Source organism: Typopeltis vanoorti, chromosome 6, assembly GCF_054136105.1.
Source record: "Typopeltis vanoorti isolate ZY-2024b chromosome 6, IOZ_Tvanoo_1.0, whole genome shotgun sequence".
NCBI lineage: Eukaryota > Metazoa > Arthropoda > Arachnida > Uropygi > Thelyphonidae > Typopeltis > Typopeltis vanoorti.
Window position 1 is genome coordinate 136040726 of NC_143554.1, and position 20165 is coordinate 136060890.

The 20165-nt window shown below is 37.6% G+C and overlaps 1 protein-coding gene across 1 annotated transcript in view; it reads left to right on the forward strand.

Annotated features, from left to right (window-relative positions):
- Positions 1–20165, forward strand: part of aop (ETS variant transcription factor anterior open) — a 109162-nt gene that overhangs the window by 47315 nt on the left and 41682 nt on the right. The window contains exon 2 of the mRNA XM_090393731.1: positions 2365–2597. Within this exon, the coding sequence (XP_090249857.1) occupies positions 2423–2597 (175 nt within the window). The 5' untranslated portion in view covers positions 2365–2422. The remainder of the gene's footprint in view (positions 1–2364; positions 2598–20165) is intronic.

Below are 20165 nucleotides of genomic sequence, written 5' to 3' on the forward strand. Positions count from 1 at the left end.
ACTTAAATGAAAATTTCAACATTCATGACTGTAGTAACGTTTTAATTAGATGATTATAATAATATTCAGAACAGACGTTCTAAAAGGAATACAGAAAAATTGAATGTTACTATTTTAAAATAGTAATAACGTTCCTTTTTTACTTAGAAGAGGGCGTACAATATATAGTGCTGATTATATAGCTGCAGACGACACACATCATTTCACAGTGTGAAAGAATGCGCCGCGTTTTGGGCATACTCAATAAATAACATAAAGTGGATATTTTTATTAGTACAAATTGTCTCCTTGGTATCAAGGCATCTTCAGCATGACTTTCAATTTAATTTATTTAATTTTATTTTAAATTTACTCCGTTTTATGTTATTTATTAATTACCATGCCTTACGTACTATACGTCAAATTATTGGACATACAACAAACAAATGAAATGATACTTTTCAAGCACGATAGAATTTTTATTACCAGCATTTTTTTTTTTTTTTTTTCATTAACCAAATACTTTTAGGGAAGACAAAGGACTAATTTACTCTTATTATGATTGATGCTAGTGTCATCCAATAGAGACATAAATCCATTAAGATGGCTACGGTAAGAACTCTATGGGTAAGCTATATGAATGTGAAATTTTCAGTTATTATTGTTATTATTATAAGTGACACCTCCAGGGAGTCCAAAGACTCATCGAGGGAAAGTGTGCCAACAGCATCGAACGAATAACCCTTTCCAACTACTAACCGCGATCAAACTTGCTTAACTTTTTGCGTGAGCCATTATTTGGTGTGAAATGCTGGAATTTTATAACTGATGTCGAAATACATGTGTGTTTAGTGATTTTAAAGAAAGCCAATCAAAGATGTCCGCTCGAAAAAAAAAATATATATATATATATATATATATATATATCAGTAATAAATAATAATATATATATATTTAAATATATATATAATTATATACATTTTTTATTACTGATTATATATATAATCAGTAATAAAAATAATATATATTATTTTTTTCCCCCTGTATATTAAGTTCTATTAATGCCGAGGTAACTAAGGCAGATCTTTGGTCGGTTTATCTTTTTTTTTTTCTTTTTTTGAGGGGGGGGAGGGGGTTACGAGACGTTTAACTCAGTCTAAAAATGTAAAAGGCATCGTTGAAATGTTCTCCGCCTTGTTAAATGATTCGAACCCAACTAACATATGGAAGCGTGAGTGTAACCTCAAAGTATTAGCATTTTTTTGTGAATTATGGCTAAAATTTCTTGAATACATATTTATTTTGATTATACAGATGGAATGAGGGGGGAGGCAAGTTTTTATTTATTTAAGTTAGGCTTATTACTCGCATGTGAAAGAACATTCACTTTTTGAAGCAGATGTGGATTCTCCTTATTTCAGAAGCGCAGTGAATGCAGTGGTGGTAGCGGGGAGGTAATCTACTTAGGGAGTAGATCTGTGTGGTAAATAGAATTCCAGATGCACTCGATGAGCAAATCTGTGAATGAAATCTGGCGATTTTAATCTTGCAATGTTTATCAGATTTTTTAGATAATCTCTCAGTCTTCCTGAAGTAGTTCTGCGCTTTGGAAAACAGCGCAGAATTGAACTGAAAAAAAAAAAAAATACTAATCAATAAACTATTAATTGGAAAGTACCGGGTTCGAATCCCGCTAAGGACGCTAATTTCCGATACAAACCTTTCCAAATGGGTCTGAGTTAGCTAGTCTCAAACAAAGGAGTTCTATTTTCTTTAAAAATAGAAAGAAAGAAAGAACGAAATCATTTGGTTCACCTGGAATAACGTGTTATACTTTCTATTGTTTAAGATTTTCATCCCTTCCTACTCCTGGGAACACGTGTAACACAATACGGCTGCATTAATATCATCCTAATCAACGACGCTACGAGCATTCCATTTTGCAAATGCCACTATAATATGATGCAGATTACTTTCTCTAATTTAAAATCTTTCTTTATTTGATTCAATAAGATATTTCCCGAGCGTTTGATAAAACTGACGACTTTCTTCTTATCTCTCTTATAATTTTATGTTCCAAAAATATCGTTTTGTATTCTATACACGTGCTTTTTTCCCTCTATTATAATATGCATATATAGTTTAGTTAAGTATGACTTTTAAACTATATTTTTTAAACGAAAATGCATTATTTGTTCTATTTGATTTTATATAAAACTTTCCAATTTCTTCGAAAAATGTTTCAGTATTTTTGTTATCTCAGACGCTCATTGCCAGCAGGTACTTTTTTTTTTCACCCCCTTTGCTTCCTGCTGATAAGAGAGTCTGTATCTTATTTCATCATCTGAAGATGACAATATCAAGCTTTACTTCCTGCCTTACCAGGACGAAACACCCCCGTCCGGACACGAAGCGCTGTTCCCGCCCAACGGCAGCCCAGTTTATGCTGAGTACAATGGAGTGTTCCTCCACACCGGAGCCAGCCTATCTAACGCTGCCTGGCTGGCGGTGTATTCCTGTGTACGCTTTACCTGTCTCGCCAAGGGCTTCCAATAACTTATCAGGAGATCCCGCCGACCCATCGTTAGATCCTCATTCACTACTTCCCCCAGGCATTCGTAAGTATTTTATTTTGGTATAAATGATATCTAATATATGCACGTAAGAAAATAATGAAGATTTTTCTAGGTTTAAATTGTTGTGGAATGTGAAAAATGTAATATCCGTCTCCCTCTCTCTATATATATTTATATATGTATAATTTTTTTTTCATTGTTTTATAAAACTGACCAGAAAATGCACAATCCATTACTATACTTAAGACTAATAACAACATTAACTTATCACAACCAAAATTGCAACGAAATCAAAAGCAGAATAGCATTGCAGTTGGTTTTAACACTATCCCAGCGCATTACACAATAATGCTGACCTATGTTGTTGTGGCGCTGTGTGCCACAATGAGTATCTTTAACGTAATCACACGTGCGATTGAAATGTTAAGTCTAAATAATGCAATGAATGATTGACAGTTTTGTGTTAAAGAAGAGATATTTTTAAACTTTTTATAATCTGATTAATTTTTAAGTAAAGTTATTCGACTTTATTTTATATAAAATTTAAAAGTGCTGTTCTAACAATGTATACTGCCATCTATAGAGAGTTTATGTAACTAGACGGATATTTGTTCTTTATATTAATAAGTTGTATTTACTTTAATAACGCTTTTACGATTGCTCCAAAGAAGAAAAAAAATCTCATATTTTGAAATGGGAATTTAAAAATATGAAGAACTACTGCTCACCAACAGATTCAAAAAAAAAAAAAATGATGGAAAAAAGCCACTAAAATTATTAACTGAACCCCCCCCATGGAGTCCATAGAATGATTCCAGAGGACCTGTACCAACTTTTCACACAATATGTATCATAACTTTCCCTTAAAATCATTCACTAATGAAATACAACTACCACCAGAAATCCATCCCATGCATTCACTATCTTCCAAGCAAAAAATTCTGGTTAACATATCCATGCTAATCATGCTTTTACTCAACTTCCACTGGTTATCCTTATTATTTCCCCACCTATCACATATTGAACACTTTTCCTGCATCATTTCTAACTCCTTTAGCAACTTGCATTTCTGTCACATGCTCTCCTCTTCATCTATTAACCAGTTTTTGCAACCCACAAACCTTCACTCTATCTAAGTTAAGGGATATTATATCCCATATTGTTTCTTAGCCAAATAAGAAACTATATTCGGCATGAAACTCTTTGAGTTTCTTATTCGGCTAAGAAACAATATGGGATATAATATCCCTTAACTTAAATATGTTCATGTCACCGAATTGAAGCCTTTGGCTCTTCATTATAATTAATACTTTACTCTATCATTATAAAAAGCATTCCATAGGCTTGATCATCTGCTTCTTCTGCTTCCAGGTAACCATATCTAAGTACTGTAGTCTAGATGTGGACATATTAAAGTCTTATAAACAGGGATTATAACTTTTTTTCCCCTTCTTGAGACTTAGCTTGTTTGGTATCAACAATGCCATTCATTTGAAAAAAAGCTAGGTTTGAATCTTGTCTAGAACATGAATAATTTCAGGCAACTACAAACAACCAACTCTACTTCTCACTGTATTTTTCAAACATCCAACTAATCTGTTGTGCTATTTTGTCATGTCCTCTGAACTTCAGTTCCCTGTCTGTTATCGCTCCTAAATATTTGGCTTTATAAATTTCTAAAAGAGCAACATTATCATATATTATGTAATTTGCATTCTTTTTCCTTTCATAGTGCATAACTTTACACTTCACCACATTGAACCGTTTTCCTTTGCTCATAATGTCAGTTTATTCAGATCATTCCACATGGTATCACATTTGCTTACTATTGATCTTTCTCTCTAATTAAGCGTCAACAAACAACTGGATTTACCTTTCAGACCATTTCTAATATCATTAATGTAAAATTAATCAATGTACTGGCTTTGATATGTTTACACAACATTAAAAATATGCATGCAAAGTGTTCATTAAAATTAAAATGACATTTGGATACCATTGAAATAGCATATACTTATTTTCTATATTTTATCCATTTTTCTATATTTTGAGAAAGAAAGAATTGAACAAAAATAATTGTATGGAGTTGCATGTAAAGATCACACCTTTTTTAGATCTAAAATAAACAAAGAATGAGCCAAATTTCATAAACTGGGAAATCTTATTTAAATTTGACCAGAGTATTAATGTACCTATAGTACATTAATACTCTGGGTGGACTAAGGTTTTTTTAATTTTCTATATATACTTTTTATTTATTTTACATAATCCCAAAATCCTTTTCTAGAGACCAAATATGTTATCTTTTGAAGCCGCTTTGGGTCTCTCATGATATAAAATTCATCCCCTTCCTGCCTGAAGACATTTATAAACATTCATGACCAAACTGGGATTCAAACCTGTAATCATCATCATCATCATCATCATCAAATTCCTGCCATGTACCCTCAAGGGGTGTACAGGATATGACAGTACTACATGAAAAAATTACATCATTACTAACTTCCTATCTACAATTTTCCTCCAAATCAGTCTGTTACTTGTCAAGACTCCAACATTATCAGATCTTATATTTCTATCGTCTAAGGTACTTTGTACCGTATCAATCCACCTATATCTTGGTCTTCCTCTGGGTCGTTTTCCTGCCAACCTGGCAGAGAACACTTGTTTTGCTAATCTTTCCTCTCCCATTCTATTTAAGTGACCATACCATCTGAGATTAGCTCTGCTAACGCATTCCTGGATGCTGACAATGTCAAGTTCTTTCCTAATATCCTCATTTTTAATATGATATTGCCATTGATGCCATCTGTTCACGCCTCTAATCTTTCTCAGGACTCTCATATCTGCGGTCTCTAGTCTTTGGTCAAGTGTTTTACTTCTGACCCAGCTCTCAGATCCATAAGTTAAAATTGGTTTGAACACAGTCTTGTATACAGCTAATTTAGTGTTCCGACTAATTTCTTTCTTATTCCATATGAATTTATTCAATTGACTTCCCACCATACCAGCTTTGCTGATTCTGTTGTCTATTTCTATATTTAGTTTACCATCTTCAGTAAAAATTGTGCCTAAGTAGCTGAAATGTTTTACTTGTTCCACAGGTTCTCCATTCACAACACAGTTGACATTTTCAATGATTCTGCCTATTTTCATTGTCTTTGTCTTTTTATTGCTGACCTTCATACCATATCTATTACAACAGCTATTCAATTTAGTCAGAGAATCTTGCAGATTTTTAGCGGATTTATTTAGAAGTATAACATCATCCGCATAAAGCAAAGAGCTGACATTAACATCTCCAATTTTGAAATCAGGTTTAATACCACATTCCTTCATAATGTGATCCATATAGATAATGAATAACAGAGGGGATAATGTACATCCTTGTCTCACACCAGATTTAACCTTAAACCATCTTCCTGTACTTCCTTCAATTCGAACTGCTGACTCACAACTCAAATAAAGACTAAGTATTGCTTGATATAATGCCCCATTGACACCATATAACTGCAGCGTATTGAATAGCTTCTCTCTTGGCACCTTGTCATATGCCTTTTCCAAATCGACAAAACTTAAATACAGATCTTTGTTATATTCCCATGCTTTCTCGACTATTTGTCGTAAAGTGAAGATCTGATCCTGACAGCCTCTATTTGGCCTGAATCCAGCTTGTTCTTCACCAAGCTTTTCTTCCACAATTCTTCTCAACCGTTTCTCAAGTATACTTGCATAGATCTTGCCAGGAACACTCAGTAGGGAAATACCTCTGTAATTCTCACATTCAGTTTTATTTCCCTTTTTATATATGGGTACTATGAGAGCTCTACTCCAATCATCAGGAATTCGTCCCTCTGTCCAGGCTTTCTGAACTATGCAGTGCAGCCACTGTAAGACTCTTATACCACCATACTTCAGCATTTCTGGTCGAATATCATCTACTCCTGCTGCCTTTCCACATTTCAAGCCTTTGATGGCTTTTTCTACTTCAAGTATGGATATGTATTCCTGACTGCATGCCTGGTCAGTGTTTTTAATCACTGTGCTGTCATCACTGCTTGTTTCATTTAGCAGTTTTTCAAAGTAATTACTCCATACTTCAAGGATATCTTTTTCTCCTGTTTTCATTTCACCTTTATCATCTCTAATTCCTTTTACAACACTCTTTCCTCCATTCCTAAGCTTCTTCAACAACCTCCAGAATATTTTGCCACCTTCTTGATATTTATTTTCTATATTCTTGCCAAAGTCCTCCCATTACTTTTGTTTAGCTAGTTTTACACACTGTTTAGCTTTCTTACATTTGTCTCTGTATTCTGTAAGAGTAAAAGCTGACTTATTTGCCAGGAACTTTTGATATGCTTTCTTCTTTTCCTTCACTGCCTCTTTAACTTCCTGTGTCCACCAGGGAGTTCTGATTTTTTTATCTTTGCACACAACCTCACCACATGCCTCTCTGGCAGAATCAATCAATGTTATTTTTGTGCAGGATTCTATGGATAGTTTTCTTGTTTTAGGTGTTTTTGTAAACACTTTTCTTATTACTTCAGATTCATTTTTCAGAGACTGCTCATCAGAGCAAGTTGTTAAGATTTCTTTTTAGGGCACTAATAACAACTAGTTTTTGCATAGGGTGGTGGTAGGAGTCTCTATGTATGTATTGGCCTGTGTGTTTTGGTTTTCGGTAGACATTGAAGGATAGGCAGCTGGAAGGAAGACATGTAACAAGTGTATCCAGAAAAGGATACACTTGTTACAGTTTCAATGGTGAATTGAATGAATCTGTGTAGCTTGTTTAGGTGACTGAGGAACTAGCAGAAATCAGCTGTAAATTACTGTAAACCACAAATGAATATGCACAAAAACATTCACAACTGAAGCTCACAACATGGGTTTCCATGGTAGGACCACAATATGCAAGTCCCACATTACCCAAACTAAGATGCAGCATCCTCTTTGGTGCAAAATAGCATGTACAGTGGGACATAAAAGCTGTAATATGGAGTGATGAAATTACACTATACCCAATACTGAGCAAATGGATGGGTGTGGGTGTGATGGATGCCTAGTGAATATCTCTTACCAGAGTGCATAATCCTGGCTGTGTAATGGTATGATCCTGTTTTTATTGGTTTGTTCTCAGACCAGTGTTTGTAGTGTCATGAAGATTGAACTCAGAGTGGAATCTGAATATTCTGGATAATACAATGCTTCTTACTTTGTAGTGTTTCTATGGAACTGACCAATGTCTCTTTCAGCAAGACAATACACTGTGTGATAATGCTCCTGCTGTAACTGCATGGTTTGTGGACATGAATGTCACCACACTTGACTAGCTTCCACAGAACCCAGATCTCAACCCTACTGAACATCTGTGGGATGAACTGGAGCATTGGGTGAGGTCAAGGGATGTCTGTCTACAATTGTCCAGGACTCGTTACGTTACATTCTTACAGGAAGAATAATTCAAAATTCCCTTTGATTGCTATCATACACTTGTGGAAAGTATGCCCCATAGGATTGCTGCAGTCATAACAGTGAAAGGAGGTCCTGCTTGTTATTAAGATGGCTGCCACTGCTGTTTGTTTCTCATACTGTGGTGTCCTTTGATTTCTTTCCAAGCAGTTAATGTATTCCTTAAGATGATCTTATAAAAGTTGAAACATTGAATTTTATTTTAATTTTAATTAAAGGAAGTTCTTAAACATGGTAGTGTGTCTATAATTATTCATAATAATTATTATGATTCAGGACCTCCATGTAGTCACAAGACTCATCTAGGGAGGTCCATCCTAGACAACACAGTCTATCATACCCCCTTCTTGAACTCGTTCACCATTCATGCTCTCACCACCCTATCAAGCAACATATGCCTTCATGGTTCAACCACCCTCTATGCAAAGAAACCACTCCTCACCTTCTTGCTCATGACTTCCTTTCACAACTTCCAGAAATGTCCCCTTGTCCTTGAGCCTTCACCTTGTTCTGCCATATGAAAGAACTACCCAATATCAACCATGTAAATGCATCTCTAAATTTAAACAACAGTTTAAATGTCTCAATCATATCACCCTTCCTTCTCTCCACCAAATTTTACACTCCACATTCCCTCAGTCTGTCCTCATAACTAATATCGTAAAGTCCTGATATCATTTTTGTATCAGTCTCTATACTACCATGGTAAATTTATCCCCTTCAAATCCTGAGGACCAAATCTGAGCACACTAGTCCAGGTGTGGTCTGATCATTACTTTATACAATGGAATTACAACTCTTCTATCTCTGTTGGTCAGCATCCTTTTCAGTACTGCAGCAATCCTCTGGGATACCTTTCTGTCTTTGCAGTATTTCCCCCTCAACTTGAGATTTCTATCAATTATCACTCAAAGATCCCTTTCCTCTCGGCTTCCTCTAGTACAGCTCCTGTAACACCGTATGTGCAGCCTCCCATTGATCTATCTTAAAATTCAAGACTTTACGTTTAACTGAATTAAACTGAAACCCCCCATTCATTTGTCCATCTGTCCAGCTCATTCACATCCTCTTTAAGGGCAACAATATCTACACTATTAGTAATAACCTTTTCCACCTTTATATCATCTGCAGACAACTGAATATCTCCATGTAATCCTTGACAGTGTCATTGATATAAAGGTTCAACAGTACGGATCCCATACTCAGCTCTGTGGGATCCCACCTGTAACCTTCTGCTCCCATATATACAACTCTCTGATATTTGTCAGACAGCCAGTTCCCAATCCAGTTCACTAACCTGACATCTATGTCAGGTTAGTGAGTCCATGTGCTCTAACTTAAACAGTAGCTTATTATGTGGCACCCTGTCAAATGTCTTTTTTTTTTTTTTTTTAAAAAAAAAGGCAACATATGCCTTTCCCTCATAAACCACTCTTGTTGCTTTATTATAAAAGACAATCAGATTTACTTAACAAATCCATGCTGACTCTCATAGATAAGATTAACCTCATCTGTCCAATGCTGTATATGATCCTTCAGTCAACTATTTAGACTTATGTTGAAAGTTTTTTTTCACTTGGTTATACTATAAATTAAAGATGCCAAAAAATTATATTCTTGGCATCTTTAATTTATAGTATAACCAAGTGAAAAAAGACTTTCAACTTTTTTTCACTCATTTTTCAACTACACCTGACTGGCCTCCATAGATCCCTTAACCTCACCTGATGCTACAGTTCATCCCACAGATGTTCAGCAGGGTTAAGATCAGGGCTCTGTGGAAGCCAGTCAGGTGTAGTGACATTTATGTCCACAAATCAAACATACAGCAACAGCCTTATAACAAGGTGCATTGTTTTGCTTAAAGGAACAATGATTGGTTCTGTAGAAATTGCCACAAAGTAGAAAGCATAATATTGTCCAGAATATTCAGATACCACTTGGAGTTTAATGTTCATGGTCTAACATATAGATTTCTGAGCCCAAACCAGGAAAAGCAGGACCATACCATCCCTGAATTTGATAGTTGAGGTTACACCCTCTGGTAAGAGGCATTCACCAGGCATCTGCCACACTCATACCCATCTATCTGGTTGGTAGAGGGCATAGTATGATTTGTCGCTCCATAATGCAGTTTTCCAAGTTTCAATATCCCACTGTATATGCTCTTTGCACCACTGAAGATAATCCTGCATGTTGGTTCAGGTAATGTAGTGCTTGAATGTTGTGGTCCTACCAGGAAACCCATGTTGTGAGCCTCGGTTCTGAATGCTTTTGTGCAGATTTGTGTTTCAGTCAATGCCCAGAACTCTGCATTCAACTTGTCAGCTGATGAATGGTGGTTTTTACATATTATTCTTCATAGCTACCTACAGTCACGTTCAGTGAGTGTGTGGGTCGTCCACTGTGGGAAGCACTTGACTCCCTATGCTTCCATCTCAGTAAGGTATAACAGATTGTTAACCTGGGATGACCCAATTTGTCAACAATTTGCCAAACAGATAGGCCTTCAACATGACATCCTATTACAATGCCTCTTTCAACCTCTGTCGGTTCCCTTCTAGCAGTCATTTCACCAATTTGTACCAGCTACAAACATGTGACTTGTTGCATGGCACAATCCACCTTGCCCATGGAGGTGTCTGGCTATGGATTGTGCCAACAAGTCACATGTTTGTAGCTGGTACAAATTGGTGAAATAATATGTGCTGTTCATCAGAGATCTGAGTTACATACAAATCCGACTTAAAGGCATCCTCAGGAACGTATCTTGTTTGTAACCTGGGGACTGCCTGTACAGGTAGTCCCCAGGTTACAAACAAGATACGTTCCTGAGGATGTCTTTAAGTCGGATTTGTATGTAACTCAGATCTCTGATTCATGTGTAGAGGCTTAAGTGCTGTGAGGACATCATGTTGGAGGCTTAATGGATTTTTTACAACACTCAAAAAGGATTAAAATAGAATTTAATACTTCCTATATTTCGTCCTAGTCACTAGGACATCTACGGGGATTACAAAAAACAACTAATGTAACATAACACAAATAACAAACAATACTAAGCCCAACCACATGGGTGACACTAAAGTCCTATCTAGGTGGAGCGCCCTCTAAGGGCATTTTAAGGTGGCCTGGAATGCAAGGTGGGACCTCTGGTGATGAGTGTTTCCCAAATCTTCGGAAGCTTAATGCAACCGTATTTATTAAGATTTGGTTCATTTCTGAGAGCTGCTGCTGCTTCTAAGAATAGTCTCTTTTTCTTGAATTTGCTGTGGTGGAGCATGGTGGTTTTCTTCCATGACACCCTGTGGGTGGTGTCCAAAACATGGTCAGCCAAGCCTGAATGATCATAGTTGTGTTTACAGATGTAAGACTTGTGTTCCTCCAGGTGGGTGGATGGATGCTGATCTGCCTGTCTGTCCAAAGTACACCAGCTTACAGGAACAGGGTACTTTGTAAACTCCAGGCAGAGAGAGAGAGGAAGGAGCTGATCTTTCGTAGAACAGATAAGGGTAGCAAGTTTGTGGTGGGGCTTATATTGTGTGTAGGTTGTACTTTTTTGGATTTGGCCTCATGACCCAGACAAGTTAGACTCCTTCCTCAGTCATCTCAATAGCTTACATCCAAGAATCCAGTTCACTACGGAAAAGGAAAAGAACAATTGTTTACCCTTCCTAGATACTTTAGTTACGTGCCTGCCTAATGATACACTTGCCTTCACTGTATACAGAAAACCCACACACACAGGCAGATACATTCACAAACTCTCCCACCACCACCCCTCTCAACAACATGGCATTATTAAAACTCTTACCAAGAGAGCCCACAATCTTTGTTCCAGTGGAACTGCCCTCACTACTGAGCTTAACCACATACACAGCACTTTCCTCTCCAATGGCTACAGCGATCATAGTATCAAAAAAATAATCAGTTCCTCCCCCATTCCCCATCCTTCTTGTCAACAAGATTTAAAAATGCCATCACCATACCCTACATCTGTGGCACATCCAAAAAAATAGCCAAGATTCTAAAAAAGTACAACCTACACACAGCATATAAGCCCACAAACTTGCTACCCTTATCTGTTCTACGAAAGATCAGCTCCCTCCTCTCTCTCTGCCTGGAGTTTACAAAGTACCCTGTTCCTGTAAGCTGGCGTACTTTGGACAGGCAGGCAGATCAGCATCCATTTGCCTGGAGGAACACAAGTCTTACATCTGTAAACACAACTATGATCATTCAGGCTTGGCTGACCATGTTTTGGACACCACCCACAGGGTGTCATGGAAGAAAACCACCATGCTCCACCACAGCAAATTCAAGAAAAAGAGACTATTCTTAGAAGCAGCAGCAGCTCTCAGAAATGAACCAAATCTTAATAAATACGGTTGCATTAAGCTTCCGAAGATTTGGGAAACACTCATCACCAGAGGTCCCACCTTGCATTCCAGGCCACCTTAAAATGCCCTTAGAGGGCGCTCCACCTAGATAGGACTTTAGTGTCACCCATGTGGTTGGGCTTAGTATTGTTTGTTATTTGTGTTATGTTACATTAGTTGTTTTTTGTAATCCCCGTAGATGTCCTAGTGACTAGGACGAAATATAGGAAGTATTAAATTCTATTTTAATCCTTTTTGAGTGTTGTAAAAAATCCATTAAGCCTCCAACAGATCTCTGATGAACAGCACATATTATTATTATTATTTATTATTATTTCGGGCGACTCCAGGAGTCCTTAGACTCATCGAGGGAGACCCTAAACATCATGTCCACACAACTATGCGATTACATTCTCACAGTATCTATCATACCTTGCCTTTGAACTCGTTCACCATCATAGCACCCACAACAGACTCTGGCAGCTTATTCCACTCATTTACCATTCTAAAAGTAAAGAACCCAGCTCTAACACCCCTGCTGACCACACTCTTGCCCAGCTTTCATAGGTGTCCCCTAGTTCTCCCACCACCAGTCCTGATCTCAAAAATATCCTCTGAATTAATCCTATAGAATCCCTTTAGCAATTTGAATGTCTCAATCATATCTCCCCTTTTCTGCCTATCAACTAGTTTCTGCAACTCACAAATCTTCAACCTGTTCTCATATGGCTCATTCCATAGACCTGTTATCATCTTAGTCACTCGCCTCTGGATCCTCTCCGCCTCCTCCCCATCAAGAAGGAACCAAGGTGACCAAATCTGGGCACAGTAGTTGAGATGAGGTCTTATCAAGACTCGATACAAGGTACAATAACTTGCTTGTCTCTGCTCGTCAAGGTATTTTTCGACAACCAAGTGAGTTGATGAGCTGATTTAGCTACTTTTGCAATGTGCCCCCTAAACTTCATCTCCCTATCCACCAACACTCCCAAGTCCCTGACTTCATCAATATCCTGGAGTACAGTTCCATCAGTGTGGTATACTGCTGCTAATCTTTTCACCCCAAAATTCATAACCTTACATTTTGTCACATTAAATTGACATCCAATCTTTGATATCTCTCCATCAACCAACCACCTATCCATCTCACCAACCCTATATCCATTCCCATATGTTGTAGTTTACGGATTAGTATTCCATGTGGTATCCTGTCAAACGCCTTTGCCAGGTCCAGCAGTATCACTGTAAACCCATTTCCCTTATCCAGTTCAGCCGTCACCTTGTTATAAAACTTGAGCAAGTTACTGAAACATGATCTACCCTTCACAAAGCCATGCTGTCCCCTGTATAGTATCTCATTTTCATCAATCCATTCCTGTATTTTTCCCTTGACTACTTTCTCCAAGACCTTGACAATGACTCCTGATATGCTGATCAGTCAGTAATTTGCAACCGTAGTCTTGGATCCTCCTTTATGCAGTGAAACTATTTTCCCCTCTTTCCACACCTTCGGGACTAAACCAGATCCGAGACTCAGATTAAACAACATGGTCAAGGGCACTGATAATTCCTTAGCCGCTTCACGCAAGACCCGTGCCGGTATACCATCCAATTCCACAGATGTGTTCACATTAAGGTTCTGTAATAGACTAGTCACCTCCACTTAATTCATCACTATTCCCGTATAAACTAATGGTTCCTTCATTTTTTCAATGTCACCACCTGGATGATATGCTTTTGCGAAGTGCACGCTCAGTAACTCCACTATATCGATTGATTCAGTGACCTCCTTACCATCATCATTCTTTAAAATCATTTTGCCGTGTGCAGTTTTTTTCTTACTTGCAGCATATTGAAAGAAATGTTTGGGATTCTCTTTTGCTTGCATAGCTAGTTTCCTTTCATAATCCGCTTTTGCTTTTTTTTCCACACTCGTTACCTTTCTGGCCTGCACTTTATACCGTTCGTGTGCCTGCAGGTCACCCCCTTTCTTTAAATTTCCTCCACAGTTGTTTCTTTTTTTGCAGCTCAAGCTTAATGGTGTTATTCATCCATTTAACCCCTACTTGTTTTACTATTTGGACCCTAGGTATACAATCAGCCATAACCTCCTGTAAATGCTCCTTGACCACTTCCCATGCTGTATCGACGTCCCTCCCTTGCAGTTGTACATCCCATGGGTCTGATCCAAGCAATCTCCTAAGCTTGTCATACTTGCCAGCACGGTAATTCAACATATACCCTGTCTTAATCGAAAATTCCACACCTTTAGCCACCTCCCAGGTCAAGACCTTATGATCACTCTCACCAGTACGTGGCAACATGGTCATATTCATTACAGTCAAATTCTCAGATGCTATTACCAGGTCAAGCACTCTCACACCCCTAGTATTTTCAATTACATGCTGTCTCAGATAGTTATCTCTTAATAATTGAATAAAATCCTTTTCCTTTCTCACATGTGTCCTCTCCTCCTTCCAATCAATGTTACCATAGTTGAAATCCCCCATAATAATTACCCTCCTTCCACTCATTTCATCAATTTGTTTATGCATACTATCTCCACCATCTATTCCATCACCTGGTTTATAGCAGCACCCAACTGTATATTTTATTCTGCCAGTCTCAATCTCACACCAAATAGCCTCAAATGAGGTCCTTTCACTATCCTGCGATACAACTTCAATTCTCCTTGGCTGCAGTTCATCAGCTATCATCAATAATACCCCTCCTCCCATTTTATTCTCTCTGTCCCTCCTAAACACACTATAACCTACACATTCTATCCCACTAATTATATCATCTTCCGTCAGCCATGTTTCACTAATGCCAATAATCTGTGGCCAGGAAGAGCCAATCAAGGCCAAAAATTCTTCCTCCTTGTTCCTAATACTCCTGGCATTGGTATACATGAAATGCAGTGATCCCTTAGTCCCATCCCTATATTGATGCGTTATTCTAAATGTCCCATTCCCATTTTTTGTCCTTAGTGCTGGCTCGGGTACATTATATACATTCTTACACTCATCTGTCTCACTGATGTCTGCATATGCATTCCCCCCCCCCCTCCTTGGTAGTTCTAGTTTCCCTGGTTTTGCACATCCATTTTTCACTTCATTTAGCAACACTCTTTCCAGTCTCCGCACACCAAGTCCATTCGAATGCAGGCCATCCATCTTGTATAAGTCCTTTTGCCCTTCAAACTCATTCCATACGTCCACGAATTCCACACCACACCGTCTGCATAATGTGCGCATAATGTCATTTGCGATTATGGCCCTCATTCTAAACTCCTCTCTGTCATACCGTGGCAACAGACTAACCATTCTAACTCTGTCACTCTTTTCTTTCGCTCCCTTTAACAATACTTTCAAGTCCTCTCTCATAAAAAATTTATCACCTTTCAATTCATTCGTACCCGCCACAATTATTAATTCTTTCACCCTCTGTTTTTGCACTCTAATACTCTCACTTACATCCTTAAATTTCGCACCCAGTAAGTACGATTTAGAAATGTGTTATTATGTGACACCTCCACGGAGTCCAAGGACTCATTGAGGGAGAGTGTGCCAACAGCATAGAATGATTGTTCCCTTCCAACTTCTAACCGCACTCAAACGTGCTTAACTTTTTGCAAGCCATTAGTAGCAGAGGCTCTACCAATCGACCAACCTTTGCTGGCATGTGGTAATAACAATAACGATACCATATATCTAGCAATAATAATAAAGTGTAATACTGTAATAATAAGTTACAGAAACTAATGTGGGAAGCACTTGCAGTTGAATTACTCTTTCTTTTAATTCAAACAAACCGAACATAAAAACAAACTCATACAAAAAGTTTAGATAGGAGCAATTTCTGAAAAGAATATTAAAGGTTGCATCAATGTCTTGCTTACTGGAAGGAGCATTTCTGAGACAAGAAGGTAAGCTAACATTAATCAGAAGATGATGATGGAAATGGTGCTAGAGAGGATGGACCTGGTGCTGGAGAATCGGGATTTAATTCTGTTTCTGGAGGAGGGGAGCTTACCACTGAAGTCGTTTCTTCAAAAAGGTATCTGGGGTTGTTTGGACAGTCTTTTTTTTTTTTTTTCATCACAAATGGCATTGTAGCAGCTGATATTCTCTGCATGGTAAACCTTTGCAAACTGCTGAATGTCAGGATCCTGCTCCTCAAGATTAGCAAATCCTGCTTCAATGAGATGAAAGGCTTCAGCTAATTCTTTTGTCTTAAACTTTCTTGGCTCTGGAGCTTCTGATTCTTTGTGCTCTTTTGTTTCTATCAGCTGCTTCTCTATCTCCATAAGGTCTTCATTGGTTAATTCTTGTGAATGGGACTTTAGTAAGTCAATGACATCATTTTCATTGATATCCAATTGCAATGCATTGCCACTCTCCACCACTGCTTTTCTGGCTTCAGCGATGTCTTCTGTGAAGCCACAAAAATCATCACAGAATTGAGGGAACAGTTTGTTCCACACCCCGTTTAATTGTTGATTGCTTCACTTCCTCTCAAGAATCATCAGTGTTTTTGATGGCATCGTGTATGTTATAATTCTTTCAGAACTCTCTCAAGGTCATCACATCATCTTCCGTAGCCTTGAATGCTTGTGGGAATGTACATAATAAGCCTTAAATGCAGAAATGTCTCTTTGATCCATTGGCTGTAGTAACGATGTAGTGTCGGGTAGTAAATATACGACGTTTACATTAGGGTGAAGGTCATCTAGAGATATTGGATGTCCAGGAGCATTGTCCAGCACAAGCAGAATTTTAAAGGGAATTTTCTTTTACGAACAATAATGTTGCACAGCAGGAATAAAACAGTTCAAGAACCAATCTCCAACATGGCATGTGACCCAGGTCCTTAAATTTGACTTCCAAATAATGGGAAAAGCTGCTTTAAGAATGCTTTAGAGTGCGGGTTTGTTTACATGCACGAAAGAAACTAGTTCCCGAATTATTATTATTATTATTATTATTATTATTATTATTGTTATTCTTGACACCTCCAAGGAGTCTGAAGACTCATTGCGGGAGGACACCTACAACTGTCTCAACTACTACACCGAACCTCTACTACGAATCATCTCCATCAACACCATCTACCGCCCACCTCCACCACAACTAGTATTTTTTGTCTGTAAATTGCGTGTGTTCTGAAGGGCCGATTTGTCTGTATGTGGGATGAAAAACCAGAGTTTCCGGGAGGAAAAACCCTGCTACCTCCGTATGAGATCGGCTAACTCACCTTTGATTGAAATGGTTGAGATAAAGATTCCTCTCGTCGCGATGAGAATCAAACTTAGGCCTATTCCAATCGAAGGGCGCAATGTACCGTCGTTCTTCCAATTGCGCTACAGAGGCGCTTTAATTATTATCCTTATGGGGAGCCCATTCGTAAGTACGGAATGCCATAAGTCAGGTTGTCCATCACCCGGGAACTGCCTGTATATATTTTTTATTTTATTTATTTATATTTTATTTTTATGTGAATTTTGTTCACATCAAAACAAATGGTTGTAAATCTATTACACATTAGTACCATGAAGTGAATTAATGATTAGATAATCATCTATAATTCTTACTCTAAACACCATGCATTGACTTTTTATTTCAAGCTGCATTTAGTGGTGATACCACTGAGCAAGAAAATTCATTAACCACCTAAAGGCATTCACAAATATTTGTGCCTGCAATGAAATTCAAATTCATGAATTACTATGCAGAGAGAGAGAGAGACAAAGTACTATCAACTAAGTTACTTAATCCAACTGAAGATGCAAAACTGAGGATAGCTGTAAGGAGTGAAGTAGGTTGTGATCCTGTTAGAGCATTTGAATACATTGGTTGTGTGAGCCCATGAGAGGGCTAACAATTCTATGTTGTGAAGCCGAGCTGGCGGAAGCAGGCATTCATAAGATTTTAACATTTGGATTGCAAAGATAGGATGTAGTGTGTACAGTTGATAGTGATATCTTGAAGGAAGTATAGGAGTCAGGAGCTCGCAGTGATAATGGACAACAACCTGAAATGTAGGTGCCACATTGCTAGAACTGAGAGGAAAACACAACTGATTATGGCAATAATGAGTGACATTGACAGGTGCAAGTAAAAATGTTATAGTTCCACTGTACAAAGTTTTGATTATACAAGGTCTGTATATGTATATACATATACAAGGAATTATCCCTCAATCTGTTTTTATACCCCATATTCCAAAGACCAGTTATTACCATTGTGACAAAGTTGCTCGTGTCCATAGTGATCCTAAAGCTATATGTGTCCCCTGGGTGGTGTTAAATGAGAAACAGCGATAGGCAGCCAGTCCATCCTAAGGATCTCCTGGCCAGTTTCATGATGTCTACTAAATTTCTTGAATATAGTGACTTGCAGAAACCAGAATTTAGAAACATTTGCCCTACACTACGTATTTGTCAATTAAATATTGAATCTATTAGCAAAGCCAAATGCGATTATTTATCGAAATTATTGTTAACCAACAATGTTGATGTGATTGCTGTCCAGGAAACATGTGCTGCTGATCCTGAACAGCTCCTTAAAAGAGGTCATATTCCAGGTTACACTTCTATTGGTGCAACTTATCATGATGTATATGGAATAACAACGTATGTGCGAAATCGTCTTAAAGACGTTTTTCTTCTATCTCAAAATATTGTAGAAAACATACATACAGTAGTGATAAAAGTTCAAGATATTACAATTATGAATATTTATAAGCCACTTGGATCACCTTGGCCGGAAAAAATTATTCCTATTGCTGAATATCCCGCAATTTATATTGGGGACTTTAATAGTCGCCATGAACAGTGGAATTATACTTGAAACTTGTTGATTGGATCGAACTAAATCATCTTCACTTAGTCTTTGATGAAAAAGAGACTATAACCCTGATTTATGTCTTGTGAGCAAAAATAATTCAGGTCACCCTATGCAAAATCTGAGAAGGGTCTTAACTGACTTTCCTCATAGTCAACATAGACCGGTATTAATTGGCATTTCCATTCCATTTGTAAGATCAAAGCCTATCCCACGCTGGAATTTTAAAAAGGCTGACTGGAATAAATACACAAATGAACTTGACAAATGTATTTGCTGGATATCTCCAATAAGTAGTAATTTTCATCGATTTATAGGTATAGTCCTACTTGCTGCCAAGAAAAGTATTCCTAGAGGTAATTAGACATAACTATATACATGGTTGGAGCGAAGAATGTGAATTACTTTATAATGAATATCAGATAAACAATGACCCAAAAACAGCAGACGAACTCCTAGAAAACTTGGATATATTCCAGCTGTAAAGCTTGGAGCCTTCTTAGGAAACTCGGTGGTAGTGCTCCTTTGATTAAAGAACAACCAAGAATCACCCCAGATCAACTAGCTATACATATTGTTAATATATCACGTATCCCAATCAATAAAAAGCACACAAGATATATAAAGAGAAAATTAATCATGACATGATTCTCCTTTTTAACATCATATTTTTGCCATGAGCTATGTGTGTATGTATGTACCATTGTGAACCCTTTCTAACATATCCTCATCACCATGAAAACCAAGTAACCAAATATGTGCAGAATAATTCATATGAGGCCTGATTAAGGCCTTCTACAGTGGTATTATAACCTCTTTATTTCTGTTCATCAAGGTCCTCTGCATCATTGTCCAATGTGACAACTTTACTCTAGTCCACCACATCTCCTCTATCTTTTTTCTTTTTTGTA